The 21,127-nt window shown below is 37.7% G+C and overlaps 1 protein-coding gene across 1 annotated transcript in view; it reads left to right on the top strand.

The window, feature by feature from the left end:
* The window catches only part of LOC109938075 (centromere-associated protein E), a 109,436-nt gene that overhangs the window by 52,470 nt on the left and 35,839 nt on the right, over positions 1-21,127 (top strand). Inside the window, exons 20-28 of the mRNA XM_048619690.1 lie at positions 1,653-1,874; positions 2,101-2,283; positions 4,571-4,792; positions 6,206-6,436; positions 9,157-9,372; positions 13,899-14,120; positions 14,642-14,845; positions 16,540-16,652; positions 16,732-16,829. Of these exons, the coding sequence (XP_048475647.1) occupies positions 1,653-1,874; positions 2,101-2,283; positions 4,571-4,792; positions 6,206-6,436; positions 9,157-9,372; positions 13,899-14,120; positions 14,642-14,845; positions 16,540-16,652; positions 16,732-16,829 (1,711 nt within the window). The remainder of the gene's footprint in view (positions 1-1,652; positions 1,875-2,100; positions 2,284-4,570; positions 4,793-6,205; positions 6,437-9,156; positions 9,373-13,898; positions 14,121-14,641; positions 14,846-16,539; positions 16,653-16,731; positions 16,830-21,127) is intronic.

Below are 21,127 nucleotides of genomic sequence, written 5' to 3'. Positions count from 1 at the left end.
ATTTCTTGATAAAGTGTTTGAATAATAGAGCTTGCAGTTATGTGTACTAGTTGAAGCAGCTAGCATTGATGCATTTAAGGAAAGCTCAATGCTTATATGAGGGAGAAAAGATGGGGATGCAGAAGTTAGTGGAAAGAAATTTAAATTGGGAAAGGCTTATTTGGAGTATGAGCAAATTCAATTGAGCTGAGCCACCTATTTCTAGCTTCCATATTGATTTCTTTTCCCTACTGGCTGCCTCACAAAGTAATGGAAATCAAGGGTTTTATTCTTTCAAGGAACTTGTTCAGCATCATATGGTTTTTATTCTGCTACTTGGCTGCAGGTGACCTTAACCTCCATCTAGATATGTAGTAAATGCCAGAAGAAAGCCAAGAGACCGTGCCCTCATTGAGATAGAAACATTGGGTTGAATAACCTGTTTCTGATATGTATCAAGACAACACTTTAAAAAGCAAAAACAAACCTGGGTCACCTAAGAAAGAAAATGAAAATTGCAGAGTAGGAATCCTATCTGACATGCAGGAAAATGGTTCTGAATATCTGAGGTCAATCACTGTCAGCTTAGGCCAATGCTCAACTTTTTCTCGACTGCTTCATTAGTGATGTTCCCTGCCACTATGGTTAAGAGTGAGCCTCTTCTTTGGGGATACTTAGTGTTGGAACTATAAACCCTACCCAAAAAAACTACTTGTGCAGTCTTTTTTTCTGGATTTGTTTTGACGTTGAGGGGTCGTAGAATTCCTGATGTTTTTAGCAGTCATGACTGCTATTACCAAATGCTGAAAACGGCAACACCTTACTAAGTTGTCTTTTATATGGATGGGGCAGAGCCTGAAGATAACAAGAAAAGATTGGGCAATCCCTGACTGCTTGTCAGCGAGGTTTATAAGGATAGTAAGCATAGTCTCTGAAACATTTTTGGAAAATGGCAGAAATGCATACTCCCAGTCATTAATGTTTTCACTTTGGCTAATAATCTCTGGTATTCCTGCAAACTTTGAACCAATATTGTTGCCAGTTTTGAGAGTTGGAAGAAATGAAGGATTGACTGCAAGTGCAACATGAAAATTTTGAGGTTAGCATTGTACCCTTATATTTTGTTTAAGGTGGACTGAGGAGGCAAAAGGCGTTGAATAAGCAGTGTTTTTACCATGCCCACTAATCCCATTTTTTTTTTTTTTTTAAAAATCTGGAGTCTGTCACTTGCCCACAGAAGTGTAATTCATCTTAAATCAACACCAAACAGTGAGTTCCAAGTGAGTGAAATATCTCAAAATTGAGGAAATGTGCTGACCATATATCAGCAGCATAAATCTGTGTTTGTTAATATTTGGCCCCTGAGATTTGTGGTGTATCCCAAAGTAACCAATAAGGTCAAAAAATTGCAATGTTGCATTAAGGTGTGGGTATAATCTTCATTTAAGGTATTAATAACTTCATTTGAGTGTTGAAACAAATTGGTTAATAAGTGTAGTAGCTTCCTGCTTCTAGTTCTGAATGGAGCATCTCGGAGCCTGGAATACCACCATGCTTTCTCACTTCAGTATGAAGATTATTCAAATCTAATAGAAATTAGAGTAATATTTAAGTTTCACTCCTCATTTTGCAACATTTTGTGTATGTCTGACATCATGGAATATTTCCAATAGTTGCTGAAATGGACAGATGAGCTTAACGGTGTAAGAAATCACCGTGACCAGCTGCTAGTTGAAATTGAACAGTTGAAGGATGAAATGAAGAAAGTGGAACTCTTGCGACGCGAATCTAATGATCAATTAGAAAGAGAAAAAAAATCCATAACAATGCAGAAAGATGAGCTCCAGTTGCAGAAGGATAAAATCCAGAAAGATCTTTGTGAAAAGGCTGAAATGGTGAGCAATGGAATTCCCCTAACTTGATGACTGCAGCTTTTATAGTTTTCCTGATTTTTGTTGCTTTCTTTTGAGTCTGCAAGTGGTCTGAACATACTATTAAAAAATGTATTTACGGTAGACAAGCCAGAAACAGTGGAATATTGTTTTTTAAATCCTTGGGTATCTGTGCATGAGATTTGTTTACCTTTTTAATCATGTTTAATTCTTGAATAATTACCAACAGCTTGCAATGGAGGAAAAAAGAAACGAAGAGCTCAAAAAACTTGTCACAACGTTGGAGAAACAAATCCTCACTTGGAAAGAGGACAAAATACAAATTGTATCCACTAATTCAGAAACTGATCCAGTTGAAGCAGAAATTAATAAACTGAACAACTGTCTACAAGAAAAGGATCTACTATTACAAGTATGCTTTATACAATACTACTTTGCTAGCAATACTTTCAGTTGCAACTTTTCTTGCAAAGGTGTAATCTTATTGATATGTGGAAGATGTAAGAGTGAGGAATGAAGAAAGATGGTCTGGAATTGTCAAATTAATGTAGCTGCCAGCTTTCCTCTTGGGAGTTTGTTCAAATATTGTCTGAATCAACTGATGCAATTTGCCCTGGCGACTAGCTAGTTATTGTGAATCTTGTTCATCCAAATCACAAATCGAGCTTTATACCAAATGGAAGAGGTACTCCCATTGAGTTCAATATGCAGCCTGTTTACAGAATGCGGGCTTTGGCAACAGTTTCCTTTAAAGCATGATTTACACATCATTCTGGATCACTTTCAAAGGTGAAAGATGCCTGTTTAAGATCGCTGTATGTAAAGTGTGATTTTTTTTTTTATTTTTTTTTTACCATTTTGTTCTTAATTTATATGTGGGAGTGTCTGCAAGTCTTTCTGTACAGACTAGGTGATCTAAGCTGATAAAATGCAAGCTTCGGGGGGGAAAAAACTCCTGAAACATCAAATGAAAGGAGCTTTTGCAGGTTAGATCTTAACATGATCCCTTTTACATCACATTCAATACACTCGCATTATACTCAAATATATTACATAACAGCACAGGAGAGATCTAGTCATTAACAAAGATGCTTGTTCTGAACAGTCAATTTACAGCAATATTTCTTCAAAACGTGTACTGCACCTGTTATAACAAGGGTAGAATAGATTACCAGTTGATATTTCACAACCAATTAAAATCAGTATGATCTTTTCATTTTTAAAATATTAGTAACAAAATAGTGTGTAAAATGGTTTACGAGAATGGGTCCAGGGATGAGGCACTTCAGTTGTGAGGATTGGAGAAGTTGGGACTGTTAACACTGGAGAGGAGAAGGCTAAGAGGAGATCTGATAATTTTCAAAATCATGAGGGGTCTGAACAGTTGATGGGAAGGAACAGAGGATTTGTGAATCTTGGAATAGATTTAATGTTTTGCGAAAGGAACAAACTTGAGATGAGAACTTTTCTCACCATGATGATTGAGGATCTAGAGCACATGATCTGGAAGTCTGTGGAGGCAGGTTTAATTCAGGCAATCCATAGGGTACTAAGTCAAAATACTCAGCTGGTGCTAATGGGAGTAACCGAGTCGAGTAGATCACTTCTCGTAAATTGGTAGGCTGGCAGGATTAGTAAAGTGTTGAATTGCAGCAGCACCTGTTTTCTTTTTGACATTAAAATTTTGAATATTGGGGGAAAATGGCAGTTTATTGTTTCCAATTTTTAAAAATGCCATCTGTAGATTAAATTTAGAATTGATGTGAACTAAACCAAAAGAGTGCTAATTTTAGTTCACCCTTTTAATATGGACAATCTTCACTGGTTTGCTACAGTGAGAAATAAGCTGAAGATGTCTCTGCCTCCGACTGTGGTTCTTGAGAAAGTAAGCAGAAGTAGATATCATTAGTTTCTAACTCGGCTGCCAAATTCCTTCCTTCACTAGTTTGTCTGTGCAGCCAGTCTGAGAGTATACATGTAACATTTAGACATAGAACTCTAGGGACTTTAGCCAAAAGTTTGCAGCAGAATTTTAGAGGCTATTTCTTGCATTAATGTTAAATTGGATAGTTAATCTTTCTAACACTTAGTATTGTAATTCAAGGCCCGATATAAGCTAGTGCTTTTCTGTGCTCGGTAATACGTCACGTAGAAGGTAGGAGCAGGAGTAGGCTATCTGACCCCTCAAGCCTGCCCTGCCAATCAATATGATCATGAATGATTTATCAAGCTTAATATTCTAATCTGCTCTCCCTCCATATCCCTTGATCCTTTTAGCCACAAGACCCATCACCACATCAAACATTTGATGTACTGGCCTCAACCTCTTTGTGGTAGTGAATTCCATGAGCTCACCACTCTGGGTGAAGAAATTTCTCTTCAACTCAATCCTAAAAGATTTACTCCTTATCCTTTAAACTATGGCCCCTGGTTCTTGAACTGTCTCCATACCCCCAACTCTGACTGTATTACAACGTGATGGTGTTGGCATTTGATTGGCATTGTTACATATTAGCATTCCGTTTTGTTTCAGCTGAAGTGTGTCCTTGGTCTGTGACAACCGGTGATTGCAAGCAGCATTGAAGCTGATGTGTGATTTTTGTCAGTTGAAATTATTTTAATAGTCAACTGACTTCCGTATAACATTTGCTTCGTTACCACTGTTCTTGACTGAATTTATTTACTTTTTTATTATTCAGACCACATTTCAGAGTTTATTTGAATTGGAAAATGACTACAAGGTTGGAATAGCTAAAACTGATCAAGAATTCTCAAGAGAGATGGAGGCTTGGAAAGAACAACTACTCAGAATTTGCTCTGAAGTGCCTGAAGGATCAACAGAATCGATACGCATTGTGAAACTACAGGAAGAAAATGCAAAACTATATGAAAAACTTATGTCGTGGAGAAGTAATTTTATGGTACTTGATGAATTAGATTTTATTCAATGGCAATACGTCTCCTTAGACAGCACCTTCTAAACCTATGACCTCCACCACCCAGAAAGCCAAGGGCAGCAGATCACACTTGCAAGTTCCCTTCTTAGCCAGTCGCCATCCTGACTTGGAAATCTACCCCATTCCTTCGGTGTTGCTCAGTCTAAATTGTGGAACTCCCTCCCTAATGGCACTGAGGGTCTAACTACACCAAAGGGATGGCAGTGGCTCTAGAAAGCAACTCCCCACCATCTTCTCAAGGGCAACTAGGAGTTGGGCAAAACGTTTTGTCTCTGCCAGTGATGCCTACATCCCATGAGCAAACTTTTTTAAAAAATGAGCATTAAAGTTTAAATTCCAAAAGCAATGTATTAGCAATGATTGAAATCTGAAATGAAACCAGAATGTTGAAAATGCTATGCCATCTGGCCTCCTGTATGTGGAAAGGAGGATGTTAGGTCCATGTTCCAAGTCAATCAACTTTTCTCAGACTGGACCTGAAACATGAGCATCTGCTATGCAAAGATGCTTCTTGAACTGCTGAGTGTTTTTCAGAAAATTTTGATTGCAATCTAAACTTGTTTTTTGTTTTAGAGATAACAACACAGTGTGGAGCCCGAGGAATACAGCAAACCAGGCAGCATCAGAGGAACAGGGAAGTTGACGTTTCAGGTCCGGACCCTTCTTCAGAAAGGGTCCCGACCCGAAACATCAACTTTCCTGCTCCTCTGATGTGGAGTACATTCAAGTTCGAAAGGTAGAGTCGTTAATTTATTGTAAGAATTGTTGTAAAATATGTAGACTTTGGTTTATTTATTCTCTGGAAGTAGAGATCACTGGCCAGGCCAGCACTTATTGCCCAAGAGAAGGTGGTGATGAGCTGTCACTTTGAACCCCTGCAGATGGTAGAGATTGTGCGTTTGGAAGTCGCTGTTAAATGTTTCGTTAACTTACTTCAGTAGTAATGGTGATCTTAGCAATTATATACAGTTGCACAGTTATCCTGTTATTTCTGCACTCTAATCCAACTTCTCACTGAATTGTGGAGCTTTGGTCATGATCAGCTTCAAAATGACAATGCATTAAGAATTAAATGGCAGTTGCCTTAATGTGACATTTGATAACATGGAAAGAATCAAAGTCTTGAGAAGGCTTAGATAAATGCTTGGTTGTGAACTGAGCCTAATTTTAACTTGTAAATAGTTTCTAGCCAAGGTTGATTTTCTTTGCAATCAGTATGTAATATTATTGTAGGCACTTCTGGTGCTGGATTTTCACTTTTATTGGTGTTTGAGAAAAGTAGTAAATAATAGGATCTAACTTTTCAAATAAAAATATTTCAGTAAAGCTCACCATTTTTATTTCACAACTGAGCCTATTTCTGTGCTTCTGCAACAGAGAGTGATGAGCACTGTGCCTCCTCGTGTGAAGAACTATCAGAAACCTATTAGTAAATGCGATGTGAGTCTAGCAGATGAGAAAAAGAAGAATGAAGAATTGCTGTCACAGTTGCAGGCTCTGAGAAAGCGAGTATCTGATCCACCTGAATTGCAATTGGTATCAGAAGAGAAGAACACTGAAATAAGAAAAATTTCAGCCTTAATTGCAAATAAAGAATACCACTTAGAGGTTTGTATTGTTCCTTTTATAATTAATTGTCAGGGAGCTAGAATATTGTAATTCCAAGATTTTGTTTAAACTTTGAAGATTGAAGTGTTTGGTTGCAAAGTTAGCCCATGCGGCTGCAGACCTGACGCCAGAACGTTATATTCACCTCCCTCGTGCAAGGATATAGAATGTCACTGCTTACAGAAAGTTCTGAAGGAAGAGGGTGATTATTTAATGACTGTGGTGTAAATTGGTAGAAAACTGAAGTTCTGCATTAAGATTTTAAAGAGCCAAGAAAAATATTTCACAACAAGAACTTTCAAAAGTTGTAATTTGGGAAGTGGCATTTGCTCATAGGTAATGAAATTGGTGCGTGCAGATGAATCCATGATTCAAAAAACCTGAACATAGATTCGCCAGTGAAGCTGGAAACCAAGGGTAGAAGATTTGTTAGTGAATTTGGAAAGCAGAGGACTTTAAAGGTTAGAAATAGACCAGTAAAGAATCATTTTCCTACTTGGTTTCTCAGGCGTGCGCTCTCAGATTCTCCCTCATACTGTCTGTATCTGTAGGTGTAAATTATGGCTTAATTACTGCTTCTGTCATTCCTACAATATCTATTGATGTTGATTTCTTGGGAAACTATTATCTGGAGATGAGGTATCACTATCTCCAGTCGTTTCAGGAAAGCCTGTTAAGGCTTTTTAAAACATTGATGCTCTTTTAGGTCCTTTTCAGCTCTTTTGTTTTCTGTATATTAAGTGGGCAAGGGTCTTTTAAATTATCTCTTTGGAGTGTTCATTTTTATAATCAGAAACTCAATGGAGTCCAAAAGTAGGTAATTTTTGGGGGGGAAAAAATACTTTTGTTTTGGGATTTGATAATGTTAGACAAGTCAAACTGGCTAAGTAGCCTAAATGGCAATTATTCAAACAAGTCATACTTCCACTTTTTTCAGGAATGCACAAAAAACTATTCTCCCTGGTGAATCCCAAACAAGGTCAAATTTTCAAGTTAACACTGAGTCATTTGAGAACAAAATTCAAAAGCACATTTCCATGAACACTGTAATGGATGTCTTGAAAAGATTATCCCAACAGATTTTGGATGCTGGGTCAAGTAAAACATTCGATCCTTGTTATATAAGGAACAGGTAAATAGAGTTCAGCTATGATCTAATTGGAGGACCAAACAGGCCAGAAGACTGAAATTGGACACTGCTGTTCCCATAAGAAGTCTTAACTTTATCTGAGAATGCCCAATAATTTATACAAGACATTTTAGCTCTTTCATTGGCCCCAGGGCCATTTTACTTGGGCATTTGGTTTGAATAATGTGAATAATATGTAGCTAATGCTTAAATTCATAGGTAACTGTTACTTGTCTCCACCGAAGTTGTTAGTTATTAAGATAATGGATATTCTTTTGCAGAAAAAATAATGTTTAGCCACATTTTCCAGTTTTATTTCAAATCAATACTGGGGGAAAAGGTCTAAGAAATAAGAACCAAAATGAAAAATCAGTTTTTGTTTGGAACATCACTAAAATCCCAGCAAAAGAGGATGATGACTAGGTACTGTTAAGTCAATGCAGCAATTAATTAGACAGTTTCTGCCACTAATCCTTATGAATAGCAGCTCCACAAATGATATAGTAACTTGCTGCAATTGGGAAATTAAACTATTTTGCAGTAGGTGTGATTATAACATTTGGTAATGGACTTGGATCATGATATTTTAAATGCAATGTGTTAGCATCACGTATAAAGTAGCGCACTCGTACCATGGTTGTGAAACTTAAGCTTAATTTTGTAACATCTATTGTAAATATTGTAATAATTGACCCAGATATTGGGATCAGTAACAATGTTGGATGTATTGCTGCTGCATGTGAAATTTTCCGTCCTCCAAAGGAAACTTTTATTTTTGGCTGGAACTTTCTGGCTGATGCAGAAATGGATCAGGTTTGCAACATCAGGATATGAGAATGGAAAGGTGGAGGGGGTCACTCAGATCTTTTTATGTCACCTAGCTGCCAAATTCAGAAGTTTTAAAAAGTTTGTCAGAAAGTGACTCAATTGCATTTGTGGGGACAGGGAGGATAAGAGACTACTGTTATGGTACTTTGGTGTGTCGTGCTGGCTTATCACAGAGTTAGACCAGGTATTAAACTGTGCATCTTTTCTGGAACTAAGTATCTAAGTAAGTCTGCATGTCTGGCACTGTTTTTCAGGCCAGAGCACAGTGTCAAAGATGTTTGCAAAGGATCCAGGGCAGTGAAAATTGGCCCATCAGAACTTTCCAGGCAACTTCTGTCCACATATATGCTTCCATGAAGTTCTGATATGTATCTTTCCGCTTGCATCCCATTCCTCTTGATCTGGATAGCAGAAGATTTGGGCCATCAAATGTAACATTTCCATTTCATTAGCATCACAGTTAACAATTAAATCTCTTCCATGTCCAGCTTACCATTACGCCTTCAGCACTCTTGTAAGAAAGAATGAAATGCATTCTTCTGTTTTGAGAGGTTTTTAGTAAATCCATTGCCCAAAAATTGATATGTTCTTAAAAGACATGCATGTTGACAATGTATTTACAGTGCTGAGGTAAAATCTCATCAATTCAGACACTAAGTGCTACCATCAGAAGTGATCTAACTATTTTAATAATCTAAAGTTAAATACTTTGACTTGTGAATGCCCTTTCTTGTGTATGTTGAATGTATTTTCTCTCATCCAGAATGCCCAGCAGAGTTTGTTGGAATTAAAATCAAAATATCAAAAGTACCTGACCAGCTCAGAAAATGGATTACTTTCTAAAGTAAAAGCCCGAAAGAATCTTATGGAAACTATTTCCGAACAGTCGGAGAGAAATATTTTGAAGATAATTGAAGAAATTGAGAATGAAAATCAAATATTGGATCAGGAGTGTCAGCTTCAATTGAAAACCGTTCAGGTATATTTATTTGCTTCAAGATGGGAATTTTCAATGTTCAGTTAAATTTGCATTTTAATAAATCTGAATTTTTTAAATTTTCAACTTGAAATCAGCAGTAGTGTTCCCATTGATTTTATTCTGATATCTTCTTGTCTGAGCTTAGACTGTACAAAAACTCTTTTTTTTTCAATTTGCCTCGATTCAAGTTCAAAGCTCTGACTTTCTCAAGCCTGAAGTGATGTAGAATCAACTTGTAAATACGCAAATTTTAGTTTTGAATGTTTAAACTGTACACTGTGCAAAGCCTTTGCAATTTCAGGACTGCATTTTTCTTAATTGTAAGGAAAAGCACCAAAGCAATACTCAATGAGAAATTTGAGATTAGTTTCTATTCATTTTCGGTCCTCAGTACATTCCACCTGATTCATTAATGTCCTTTAGGAAAGGATCTACCATCTTTGCTTGGTGTGACTACATTCCAGACTCTCAGCAATGTGGTTGATTCTTAACTGCCTTCTGAAATGGCTGACCAAGCCATTCAGTTGCTAAAGGTAGCCAGGGATAAACAACAAATGCTGACCTCGTTAGTGACACCACATCATCTGAAAGAAAAATGTTTCAAAATCATTGGAATTGAGCTGACTGACAATATTTTGGTGAATTATCAGTTTGACCAATTTTATGTATCTATAGCGGCTATTTTCCCTGGTTGAACCTCGAGTTCCCACGAAATGTCAAGCACCTGTTCTGTCCATTAAGTCGTTAAATGAAAATCTGCCTCATGCCTTCTGAATAGCAGAGTAAAAAGCATTTGTGGAAAAGCCAATTTGTAACCATTGTTATGGAACAGGCATATAGCAGTCTCAGCTGCTGCAAGTTTCCCTCTACTACCTTAATTGAAAATATACAACCATTCTTTCACCATCACCAGGTCAACATCCTGGAGCTCCCTTCCTAAAAGCACCATGTACTTGCACAAACCCAACTGTGTAGTGGTTTGAAAAAGCTACCTGCCACTAACAAGGGCCATTACGAATGCACTTTAAATACTGGCTTTGTCAGTGACTGCTACATTTTTAAAAAAATTGTCGGGATCTGTTGTTGACCGAGGTAATTGGTAGAGGCTTATTGCTTTCTTTAATTGGCAACTTCATTTTTGTTGCATTGTGACTAACAGAATGGTGCTAAGGAAGTGAAATGATTACATTCAATTTTACCTTTTGTTGTTCCAATGGGGCATGCTTACTTTGGACATATTTAATTGATATCATTATAGTGTTAAGGATTGCTCTGAGATATGTTTCATTATTTGCTATTGTTTGAATTCTACTTCATTGTTGAAATTAACAACATGCCAAACATTTTGCGTAAGTCGGGAAGCTTTTTTTTGGTTAATTGAATCATGCTTCAGAGTAAAGCTAAAAATCGCTTAAAGTCAAATAGGTATGTCTTAGTGAAGTTACACCCTTTCAAAAGATTTTGTCTAGTAATACTAGTGGCAACAGATGACAAGTGTCAAATGACCGATGAAAGGCCAGCATGGACAATAGAATAAATGTTTGTTTCTCATCATTCATGTCACACATTCAAACTGTTCAGTTCATTTTTTTTTTTTTACTGGGAGCCCTCAATGCCCCTACATCTTGCTATCTTCATACTTAACTGATCGAGTTCTTACATTCGTAATCTAGTGCAGAAAATATTATTCATGCTTTCGGTGCACTGCTCCAAACAATGCACTTAGTAGTTCTGCTTAGAGGCACTAGTTACAAGTTAAACACTCTCTTTAAAATGACTTCCCATGACACAGCAGAGGTGTAATGGCAAACACGAATGTTAAGGGTCCTGAACCGAAACATCAACTTTCCTGCTCCTCTAATGCTACCTGGCCTGCTGTGTTCCTCCAGCTCCATGCTGTGTTAATTTAAAGAATTAGATGCTAGAACTGACCAAGCTTTTGGCCAGTTCCAGTATCTAAGGAGTGGTGGGGTACGTTTTAAGGAAGGATTTCAAGAATGGGGCTGAGACAACTGAAGGGCCACCAATTTTAATAATGCAGTGTGGTTGCATAAGACTGTGGCGGAGATGCAGAGAATTAGTGGAAATGTATTGCTAAAGGTTAGAGTATGGAAGATGCAAGGTCATCACATTGGCAACACAACTGACAACACATTGAAGTTGGGTGTGTTGGAGTATGGCTTCTTGGGAAATTCCTTGAGCAATGATATGGTGCAGGAAGAGAGCTTTGCTTGATTGAACGTATAAGAATGAAATTCAATGGAATCACGTTGGGCTGGACCTTGGAGAAGGGTATCATAATTGACTATGTTGAAGACTCCATCATTCGAATCATTGGAGTTACCGCACAGGAAAAGGCTGCTTGGCCCATTGAATCTGTACCAGCTAAAAAATAAGCCACTCAACATCATCTTACTTTTGAGCATTTCATGCATACCCCTACAGATTATATAGCATTTGAGGTACTTATTCAGACACCTTTTGAAATGATTTGAGGGTTTCTGCTTCTACTGGCTTTTCAGGCAGTGTGATCTGGGCCACTGCCATCCTTTGGGTGAAAAAACCTATGCTCATCTCACCTTTTGGTCTTTGTTAATCACTTCATATCTATGTCCCTAGTCACTGACCTCTCTGCTAAGGAAAATAGGTCTTTTCCCTCCATTCTACCCAGCCACCTCACCACCTAGTACATCTCCACCAAATCTCCCCTCTGCTTCCTCTGTTCCAAGGAGAATAGCCCCAGCATACCTGATCTCTCCTCATAGCTTGATTTTTGTAGTTTTGCCAACGCACTCATGAATCTGTTTTGCATCCTTTCTAATGCAGTTACATTCTTTTTGTAATGAGGTGACCAAAACTCTGCATAGTCCTCATTGTGGCTGAACTAGTGTTTCATATAACTCTAGTATAATCCCCTGCTCTTGTATTCGATATCTTGGCTAATAAAGGGAAGTATTCCATATGCCACTTAAACCACCTTACTAACATGTCCTGTTATTTCCCAGGTGATTCACTCCATGTTCCCTCACTCTACATCTCCCACTATTATTCCAATAATTTTGTACTCCTTTGCCTTGTTTGAATTTCTCCAAATGCAATATTTAGCACTTGTGTTGAGTTGTATTTGGCACTTCAGCCCAACTGATCAGTCTATAGATAGCTATAGCAATCCTCTTCGTTATCAGATAGTGGCCAGTTTTGTCATCTGCCAATTACTTGATCATTTCTACTCCATTAACATCCAAATTACTAACGTATGCCACAAAAAGCAGGGAACCCAACTAGAGAAGGATTTCCAGTTGCACAAATGCCCATTAACAATTGTTTCCAGTCACTAAATTTGCATTCAGCTTGCTACATTATCCTGGATCCCAAGGATTTTTACTTTTGTCAGTTGCTAAAATTCATTTTGACTGCATCAACTGAAAATTGTTCACCATAAGAGTAATAAAGAATTGCAGTTGTTTGAGAATGTAATTTTTGTGACTTGTGTATATTTTAGGGCTTTAAATCTTGCTACAAACTTCCTATGAAATGGAAGGGCATGGATCTGGGAGGTATCATGTTTAAATACTTGCAGACTACTGCTCATCTCCAGTCCTTTCTCTGATTTATTTAAAATATAAAGCTTTTTTTTTTTTGCAAGCCATTGTGTGTTGACACAATATTTTAATAGGCATAAACACCTTTAATAACCCTTCTACTGCATCAGTCAGTACAGTATTAGTGAGGCGATGCCTAGTGGCAATGTTCTAAGACCTGGGTTCAAATCCCACCGTGGAAGATGGTGCAATTTGATTGTAAATTAAAAGTCTAATGATGACCATGAAACCATTGTTGATTGTCAAAAAAAACCCATCTGGTTCATTTCCTTTAGGGAGAAAAACTACCATCATTACCTGGTGTGACCAGGTGTGACTCCAGACCCAAAGCAATATGGTTGACACTGCTGTTACAAATGCTGGCCCAGCCAGTGATGCCCGCCTTCTACGAAAGAATAGAAATCTGCCATGTCAGCATCGCCTTATGTCAAAGGCTTGGTGTATACAGATTTTCACTAGAAGTTGGATATGATTTCCCAAGGTGCTTGGCTATCAAGCATGATTCTTTGTTTCATTTTATTTACCTTGCTTTCAATTGAGGTATACTGACAGAATCAGTTCTATATGGTAAATGAGATAATGATCAACTATATTCCCTCTTAGCTGAAAGTTTGAAGTTGTTGGCGACTGCTGTCCAGTAATAAATAGTGAAAATCGATTAGAGCAGCTTAAATTTCTGAACAGCTATGGAATTCTTAGAACAATATCAATTTTGTGTGGGCCAAATTTTTCCCACACGTTTAATGCATTAAACTGAACAGGATCAATTGTATACAGAACAGGGCACCGTCAAGTGTCCAAAAGAAAGCTATGAATTTTGACTTTGGATTAATATAATTTAGTTTATTAATGTGAGAAATTCATATTGCATCACAGCAATAGAATGCACTGCTAAAATTTAACTTCGTCCTACTATGTCCTCAGAGTGTAGCTGCATATTCTGAATCTCTGCGAATTGGGTATATAAAGTATATCAGAAATTCTTGTGATGAACTGGAAAATGAGAAGAAAAAGAATGATGAACTGCTTTTACAAATTGAAGCTGTCAAACAGGAATCATTAAACAAAAATGGCTGTGATTCGTTATTGACACTGGAGAACCAGAAGCTATCCAAAAAGTTGAAAGAAGCTGAGCTATTGCTGCAGGTAATCAAACAGCTTATACTTAGTCAAAATTACATTTGTAAGTAAGTGGAAATGGTCACTGAAAAAGATTTGATATTTGCAATGAGAAATAATCCATCATCCATAATCAAACCAATTCCTTTTGTTACACTGATGTTTACTAATTGAAATTTCAAGATGTAATAATTTCTATTTGGTTACTATTTTACAAATTTGAGAAGGCAAAGTGTACTCTTATTTGATATAATTAATATTGTATGATTGTTAATTATCAGTACTACGATGCTTATCAGTGCAAGGTCCTGATCGGACAACTGAATAACGACAAGATCAGAGTATTCTGGAGTAAATACATAAGTGTAACTACTACTTCACTATTACAATTGGCAGTCTTTAAAGCTTGCAAGATATCACTTGTATTTGGCTGACCAATGTATTGTGATATGTCTATCATTTTATACTGGAATGGAAATATACTGATCTTGAAATGTACTGTTGTCGATTGATTTAAGTATATTTTTATCCTTGTTTTACAATTTCAGAATGAGAGAATAAAAATTAATGAACTTGAAGCAACCCTGACAGCAAGTCAAGAAGCCTACAAGCAACAGGAAGATAAGCTGTCAGAACTGCAGACAGAATTAAGCTCCAAAGCATTAGAAAAAAACCTTGATGATCTTCAGACAAAACTGCTGAAGAAGGACAGCCAAATTAAAAATTTGGAAGAAACTTTGGAACGGCTGCAGGTGTGGAATTAAAATAAAGTCACTGAATGTGAATTTCAAAAATGCTGAAAACAATGTTTTACTGAAATATTTGACATTAGATGTTGTATACCTTTAACCTTTGTATTGTTAGGAATTCATTCAGAAGAACATTTCTCCAATCTGCATCTAAACAATTTCATTTGAATAATTTTGCAGGACTAAAGTGAGATTAATTCACAATCCAGAAGAAAATTTACTCAGTTACACTGTCCTTGTCTGAATTAATGCAATTGAAATGTGTATTCAGCTCTCTTCTCCTTAAGAAGTAACCAGGGCATGTAGTGAAAACAAGTGTACTGTGATTGTTTTAATTAGCACTTAAGCAGCACTTTTGAGCCTATCTAGCAATTATTTAAATTCACCAAGCTCCACAAGCAGATGAGGATAATATTTGACTGGTGTTGTTCTAGAACCACAAGCAGATGAGGATAATATTTGACTGGTGTTGTTCTTGATCTTTGAATGTAATTTATATCAGCCCAGGTAGCTCCTGGAGTTGGTAGGATAGTAAGAAATCAACTTTGCACACAAATATTTTTTGTAAAATTAACAGTTTAGAGATTGGAAAGCATAGGGTTTTCCCTATTTAGAGTTACCATTATCTGGTATCCGCTGCAAATGTACATCTTTAAACCTTGGATACCTCTTTTTTTTGTTTTAAAAAAAAAAAAAACGTCCCTGCTCTTGATTTTGTTTTGGTTAACAAGTTGGTCATCTTCCAAATTCCACATCTATGTAGATTTGTCATCTTTCAGTTACACAATATGTTCACTAGATTTTTTTGTATTGTTTTTCCAACTTTCAGCTCCCATATTTTATAAATATTACTTTTGTTTTCAGTGACTGACATTTCTAAAATCTGAAATAAGGAGTTAAGCAAAATTCAAAATTATACACTTTACAATAACACAATTATGGTTATTAATTGAATTTATTTATACATTTTAATTTGAGCTCATTTTTCTTAAGAGTTGAAGTTTACGCAAACAGCCCAGTGATTATAATCTTTGTTGTGCAATTTAAATAATAAACTTTTAAATTACTTACTACTAAGACACTAATGGTAATGCACACAGTATCTTACCTCATCATAATGGAGATTTTAAAAATAGACAAATTAAATGAATCTCCATACCATAGGACTAACTGATGCACTTTGCCCTCCATTTTCCTAAGTTCTTAGCTTTGATATGGTAAAGGAAAACATGCAATATTATACAGCTGAAAAACAAACAGGCTTTTTGAGGTAATTGTGATGTATGTCATACTGCAAGCTTAGGATAATTTACAAAGTAAAATTAACAGGTATGGCACAGAAGAGTCAGATGTTAATCAAAACAAAAGTTTTTTAAAAATTTTAATCATAAACTGTAAGTTCAAAAATGTGCTTTTGAGGATTCCTTCCGATCTGTTTCTAACTCTATGGTAATTTGAAATTACCATTGTGTACTCCTGAATTGATTGATTTTTTATATCAGTGGCATTATGATTCACAATCACTTGTGTGCTGAAAACTGCAGGCAAATAGTGTGTTCAGAGAAAAAGATTTAAAAATGACTGTTCACGGGATTTGAGAAAATTGTGTAGGTATCTAATCTCTGAATTATCCTGTAGAAGAAAGTAATCATTAGAATGTTTTTGTTTGTTTTTGCATTATTTTTGTTGTATCACAGGCTAAGCTGGACATGGGAGCTCAACCTTTCAAAGAGGAGATGACTGATCTGAAAAATCGGTTGTTTGCATTGCAGATGGAAAAAATTAAAGAAACTAAACATCTTGAAAATCAGTAAGGATCATTGTTTATTTTTAAAGTACTAACAATTTTCAAATTGTGCTGTATTAAAATGTAAAATATTCATTTGCAGAATTAGTTCTCTCAAAGCCAGCTTAGAACATAAAGAAGAGTCGCTGAGACAACTGAAGGAAACACTTCGAAGACACCAGCAAGAACAGGATACCACCAGTCAGTACTTTTTTAATTCATTGCTGTGAGATGGACGAAATTGCTGAACATGGTTTGTGCAATTTTAGAAAGTAATCCAAATAACCCCTTCAGAATCCCAAAGTTCAGAAGAAGTCATATTGCACTCAAAACATTTAACGCTGTATTTCACTTTCTATGGATGCTGCTGAGTTCTCCAGCTCTTTGTTTTTATCTTGTGTGGTGATCAGAACCATTTAACTGTATAGTGTGACAAATAAGTTGGTAGCACTCTGAAATGTGTATTTTTTTAAGCAATGATGTATAGATAAGGTCAACGTGCTAAAATTGTACACATCACTGAGCCATGGTCAGAATATTATTCTGTTTTAAGTGCTTACTTTAGAATGCCAAAACCAGAGTGAAGAAAAGGCCACTAAGGTTATATTAGGATTTGGCTAGCAGGAAAATTTAAACAAGTTATTCTCTTTGTAAAACATTGGGTCAAAAGGTTCTGCAAAATGCTAATCAAGATGCTCAAAATAGAGGAATTGACATTTTAAGCACTGGAAAATTTTAGTACCAGTGAGTTGGTTAGCACAAAGTATAAATGTCAGATCATCAGTGAAGGGGGAGAAGATAATTATTTAAAAAAAAGCTATTGGGAACAATACTTTTTATAAAGACTACTTTTCTGGCACCAATGTCTTTCCAGTGTTTGCAAAACTATCTCCCCCTCTGACCCTGTTTGGAGGATTGAAAGTCATTGGGACTGAGTCAACTGTAGGGTTGATGTTCATTGAGTGGGTGTTGGCATAGCATAATGTACACTGAGTCAATCATTTATTCTGTCTGTCAGACGCGCATTCACTCGACTCACTCATTCCTGTCAAGATGCTCTCACACAGACAGACACTGAGACAGCGGCACACGGGTGCACTCATGTATTCAATTGCTCTCATTTGTTCACTTTAGTCACTTTGTTTCTCCTTGGACATCAGTGAACCCAAAAAATCCCATCTGGTTCACTAATGTCCTTTTAGGGAAGGAAACTGCTGTCCTTATCTGGTCTGGCCTACATGTGACTCCAAACCCACAGCAACATGGTTGACACTTTTACTCACTCCTAACTGCTGTGAGTGTAGTTATAAATGTTGGCCTGGCCATTGACTCCCACATCTGGTCGATGAATTAAAACAGAACGCCCTCTTGCTCCCTACTACTGTCTGTCTGTCTGTCTGTCTCTATCTGTCTGACACTCATTCACAGATACTGTTATACACATGTATATTGGGTAGATGAGTAGCTTTAGCTGGGATAGTTTGACTAGGAAAGTGGCAATTTCTAGAGCACGTATATTCAGTACTATTGCCAGAATGTTTGGATTTTTTTTAAGAAGCCCCACAGTCTGGAAACATGCCATTCAACTCAAGTCCATGTTGACTCTCTGAAGACCATCCCACCCAGACTCAATCCCCACCCTATCCCTGCATTACCCGTGGCCAATCCACCTAATCTGCACATATTTGGACTATGAGAGGAAACCTGAGCACCCAGAAGAAACCCACACAGACATGGGGAGAATGCGCAAACTCCACACAGACTGTTAACTGAGGCTGGAAATGAACCTGAGCTCCTAGTGCTGTGATTGTCAGTGGGGTCCAGTGCCTTCAACCATTCATTAATATTATATGAAGTTAATCAGTTTGGCTGAAGACCAGTATCTGTGTTGCACAAGATCTCTGAAGGAGGCGAAGATGGATCATCCATTTGGCACAGAGTCATAAGCACGTTAAAGTCATTAGTGTCATCAGCACAGAAACCGACCCTTCGGTCCAACTCGTTCTTGCTGACCAAATAGCCCAATCTGACCTACTCCCATTTGCTAGCATTTGGCCCATATACCTCTAAACCCTTCCTATTCATATACCTATCCACACACTTTTAAATATTATACTCCTATTCACCTCCATCACTTCCTTTGGAAGTCGTTCCACACACGCACCACCCCCTGCATGAAAAGGTTACTGCTCAGGTCCTTTTTTTAAAATTTTTCCTCTCACCTTAAACCTACATTCTTTAGTTTTTGACTCCCCCACCCCGGGAAAAAGATCTTGGCTATTCAACCTATCCATGCCTGTCATAATTTTCTAAACGTCTATAAAGACACCCTTCAACCTCTGACGGTCCAGGGAATAAAGCCCTGGTCTATTCAGCCTCTTCTTTTTAACCCAAATCTTCCAGTCCCAGCAACGTTCTTGTAAATCTTTTTGTATCCTCTAAGTTTAACAACACCCTTCCTACAGCAGGCTGATCAGAATTGTACGCAGTATTCTAAAAGTGGCATCACCAATGTCTTGTACAGCTGCAACATGACATTCCAACTCCTAAAGTCATACCCTGACCTATAAAGGCAAGTGTGCCAAATGCCACCTTCACCAATCTGTACACCAGTAACGCAACTTTCAAGGAACTAAGCACCTGCACCCCAGGTCTCTTCATTTGACAACATTCCCCAAAGCCCTACCATTAAATGCTGCCCTGATTTGCCTTGCCAAAATGCAAAACCCCGTTTTTATCAAAATTTAAACTGCAACTGCTACTCTTTGGCCCATTGCCCCACCTGGTCAAGGTTCCAAAGTACTCTGAGATAATCTTCTTCACTGTCCACTACACCACCTGTTCTGGTGTCCTCTCCAAACTCCCTAACCATGCCTGCTATGTTCACATCCAATCATTTATATGAATGACAAAAAGTAGCGGACCCAGCACCGATCCTTGTGGCACACCGCCAGTCACAGTCCTTCAGTCCAAAAAGCAACCCTCCACCACCACCCTCTGTCCCCTACCTTCAAGCTAATTTTGTATCCAACTGGCGAGCTCTTCTGGATCCCTTGTGATCTAACCTTACTAACCAGTCTACCATGCAGAACCTCGTCAAGCATTTGTTGAACTGCCTTCATCAATCTTCTTTGTCACCTCTTCCAAAATACTCCAAGTTAGTGAAACAGATTTCCCACGCACGAAGCCCTAAACAACCCTTGCCTTTCCAAATGCATGTAAATCCTGTCCCTCAGAATCGCCTCCAATAACTTACCCGCCATGATAAGGCTCACCTGTCTGTAGTTCCCTGGCTTTTCCTTGCAGCCTTTCTGAAATAATGACACCACATTAGCCAACCTCCAGTCTTCCGGCATCTCACCGATGGCTGTCGATGATATAAATATCTCAGCAAGAGGCCCAGCAATCTCTTCCCCAGCTTTCCACAAAGCTCTGGGAAACATCTGATCAGGTCCTGGGGATTTATCTACCTTTATGCATTTTAAGACCTCCAGCACCACCTCTTCTGTAATATGTATTCTTTTCAAGCCATGACCATTTATTTCCCCAAGTTCGCAAGCTTCCATGTCCTTCTCCACAATAAATACTGATGCAAAGTATTTGTTTACTATTTCACCCATATCACATAGATGGCCACATTGATCTTTATGGGACCCTCTCCTCTCCCAATTACTCTTTCGCCCTTAATGCACTTGTAGAATGTCTTTGGACTCTTAACTCTGTTTGCCAAAGCGATCTCACGTCACCTTTTTGCCCTCCTAATTTCCTTAAGTAAACTCCCACTGCCCTTGTACTCCTTTAGAGATTCAGTCAATCCCAACTGTCTGTGCCTGACATATGCTTCCTTCTTTTACTTGACCAGAGCCTCAATTTCTCTAGTCAACAAGCATTCCCTACACCTACCAGCCTTGCAATTTGCACTAACAGGAACATACTGTCTCTGAGCTCATTATCTCCTTTTTAAAGGCCTCCCACATCCCAACCACCCCTTTACCTGCAAATTGCCTCCCCAATCAACTTTGAAATGTCTGCGTCTAATACTGTCAAAATTAGCCTAAAGCCAATTTAAACTTTAACTTTTTAGTCTGTTCTATACTTGTCCAAAACTATTTTAAAACTAAGAGAATTATGATCACTTGCACCAAAGTGCTCCCCCACTGACACCTCAGTCACTTGCCCTACCTTATTCCCCAACAGTAGGTCAAGTATTACACCACAACTCGAAGCCACATCCACATTGAATAAGAGTTTTTTCTTGTACACTGTCCACAAATTCTTCCCTGTCCAAGCCCTTAACACAATGCCAGTCCCAGTCTGTGTGGAAAGTTAAAATTCCTTACCATATTAACCTTCATATTCTTACAGATATGAGATCTCCTTTCATATTTGCTTGTCAATTTCCAACTGACTATTAGGGTCAATCAACTTCTGATTTGAAGATTATTGCAAGTGTTTCAGCCTTCGTTTTTGCCTACTTATCTGATGTGTTGGGCTTCCCA

This window comes from Rhincodon typus, chromosome 3 (genome assembly GCF_021869965.1).
Source record: "Rhincodon typus isolate 14 chromosome 3, sRhiTyp1.1, whole genome shotgun sequence".
NCBI classification, from domain to species: domain Eukaryota; kingdom Metazoa; phylum Chordata; class Chondrichthyes; order Orectolobiformes; family Rhincodontidae; genus Rhincodon; species Rhincodon typus.
This window is presented reverse-complemented; position numbering and strand designations above follow the sequence as displayed.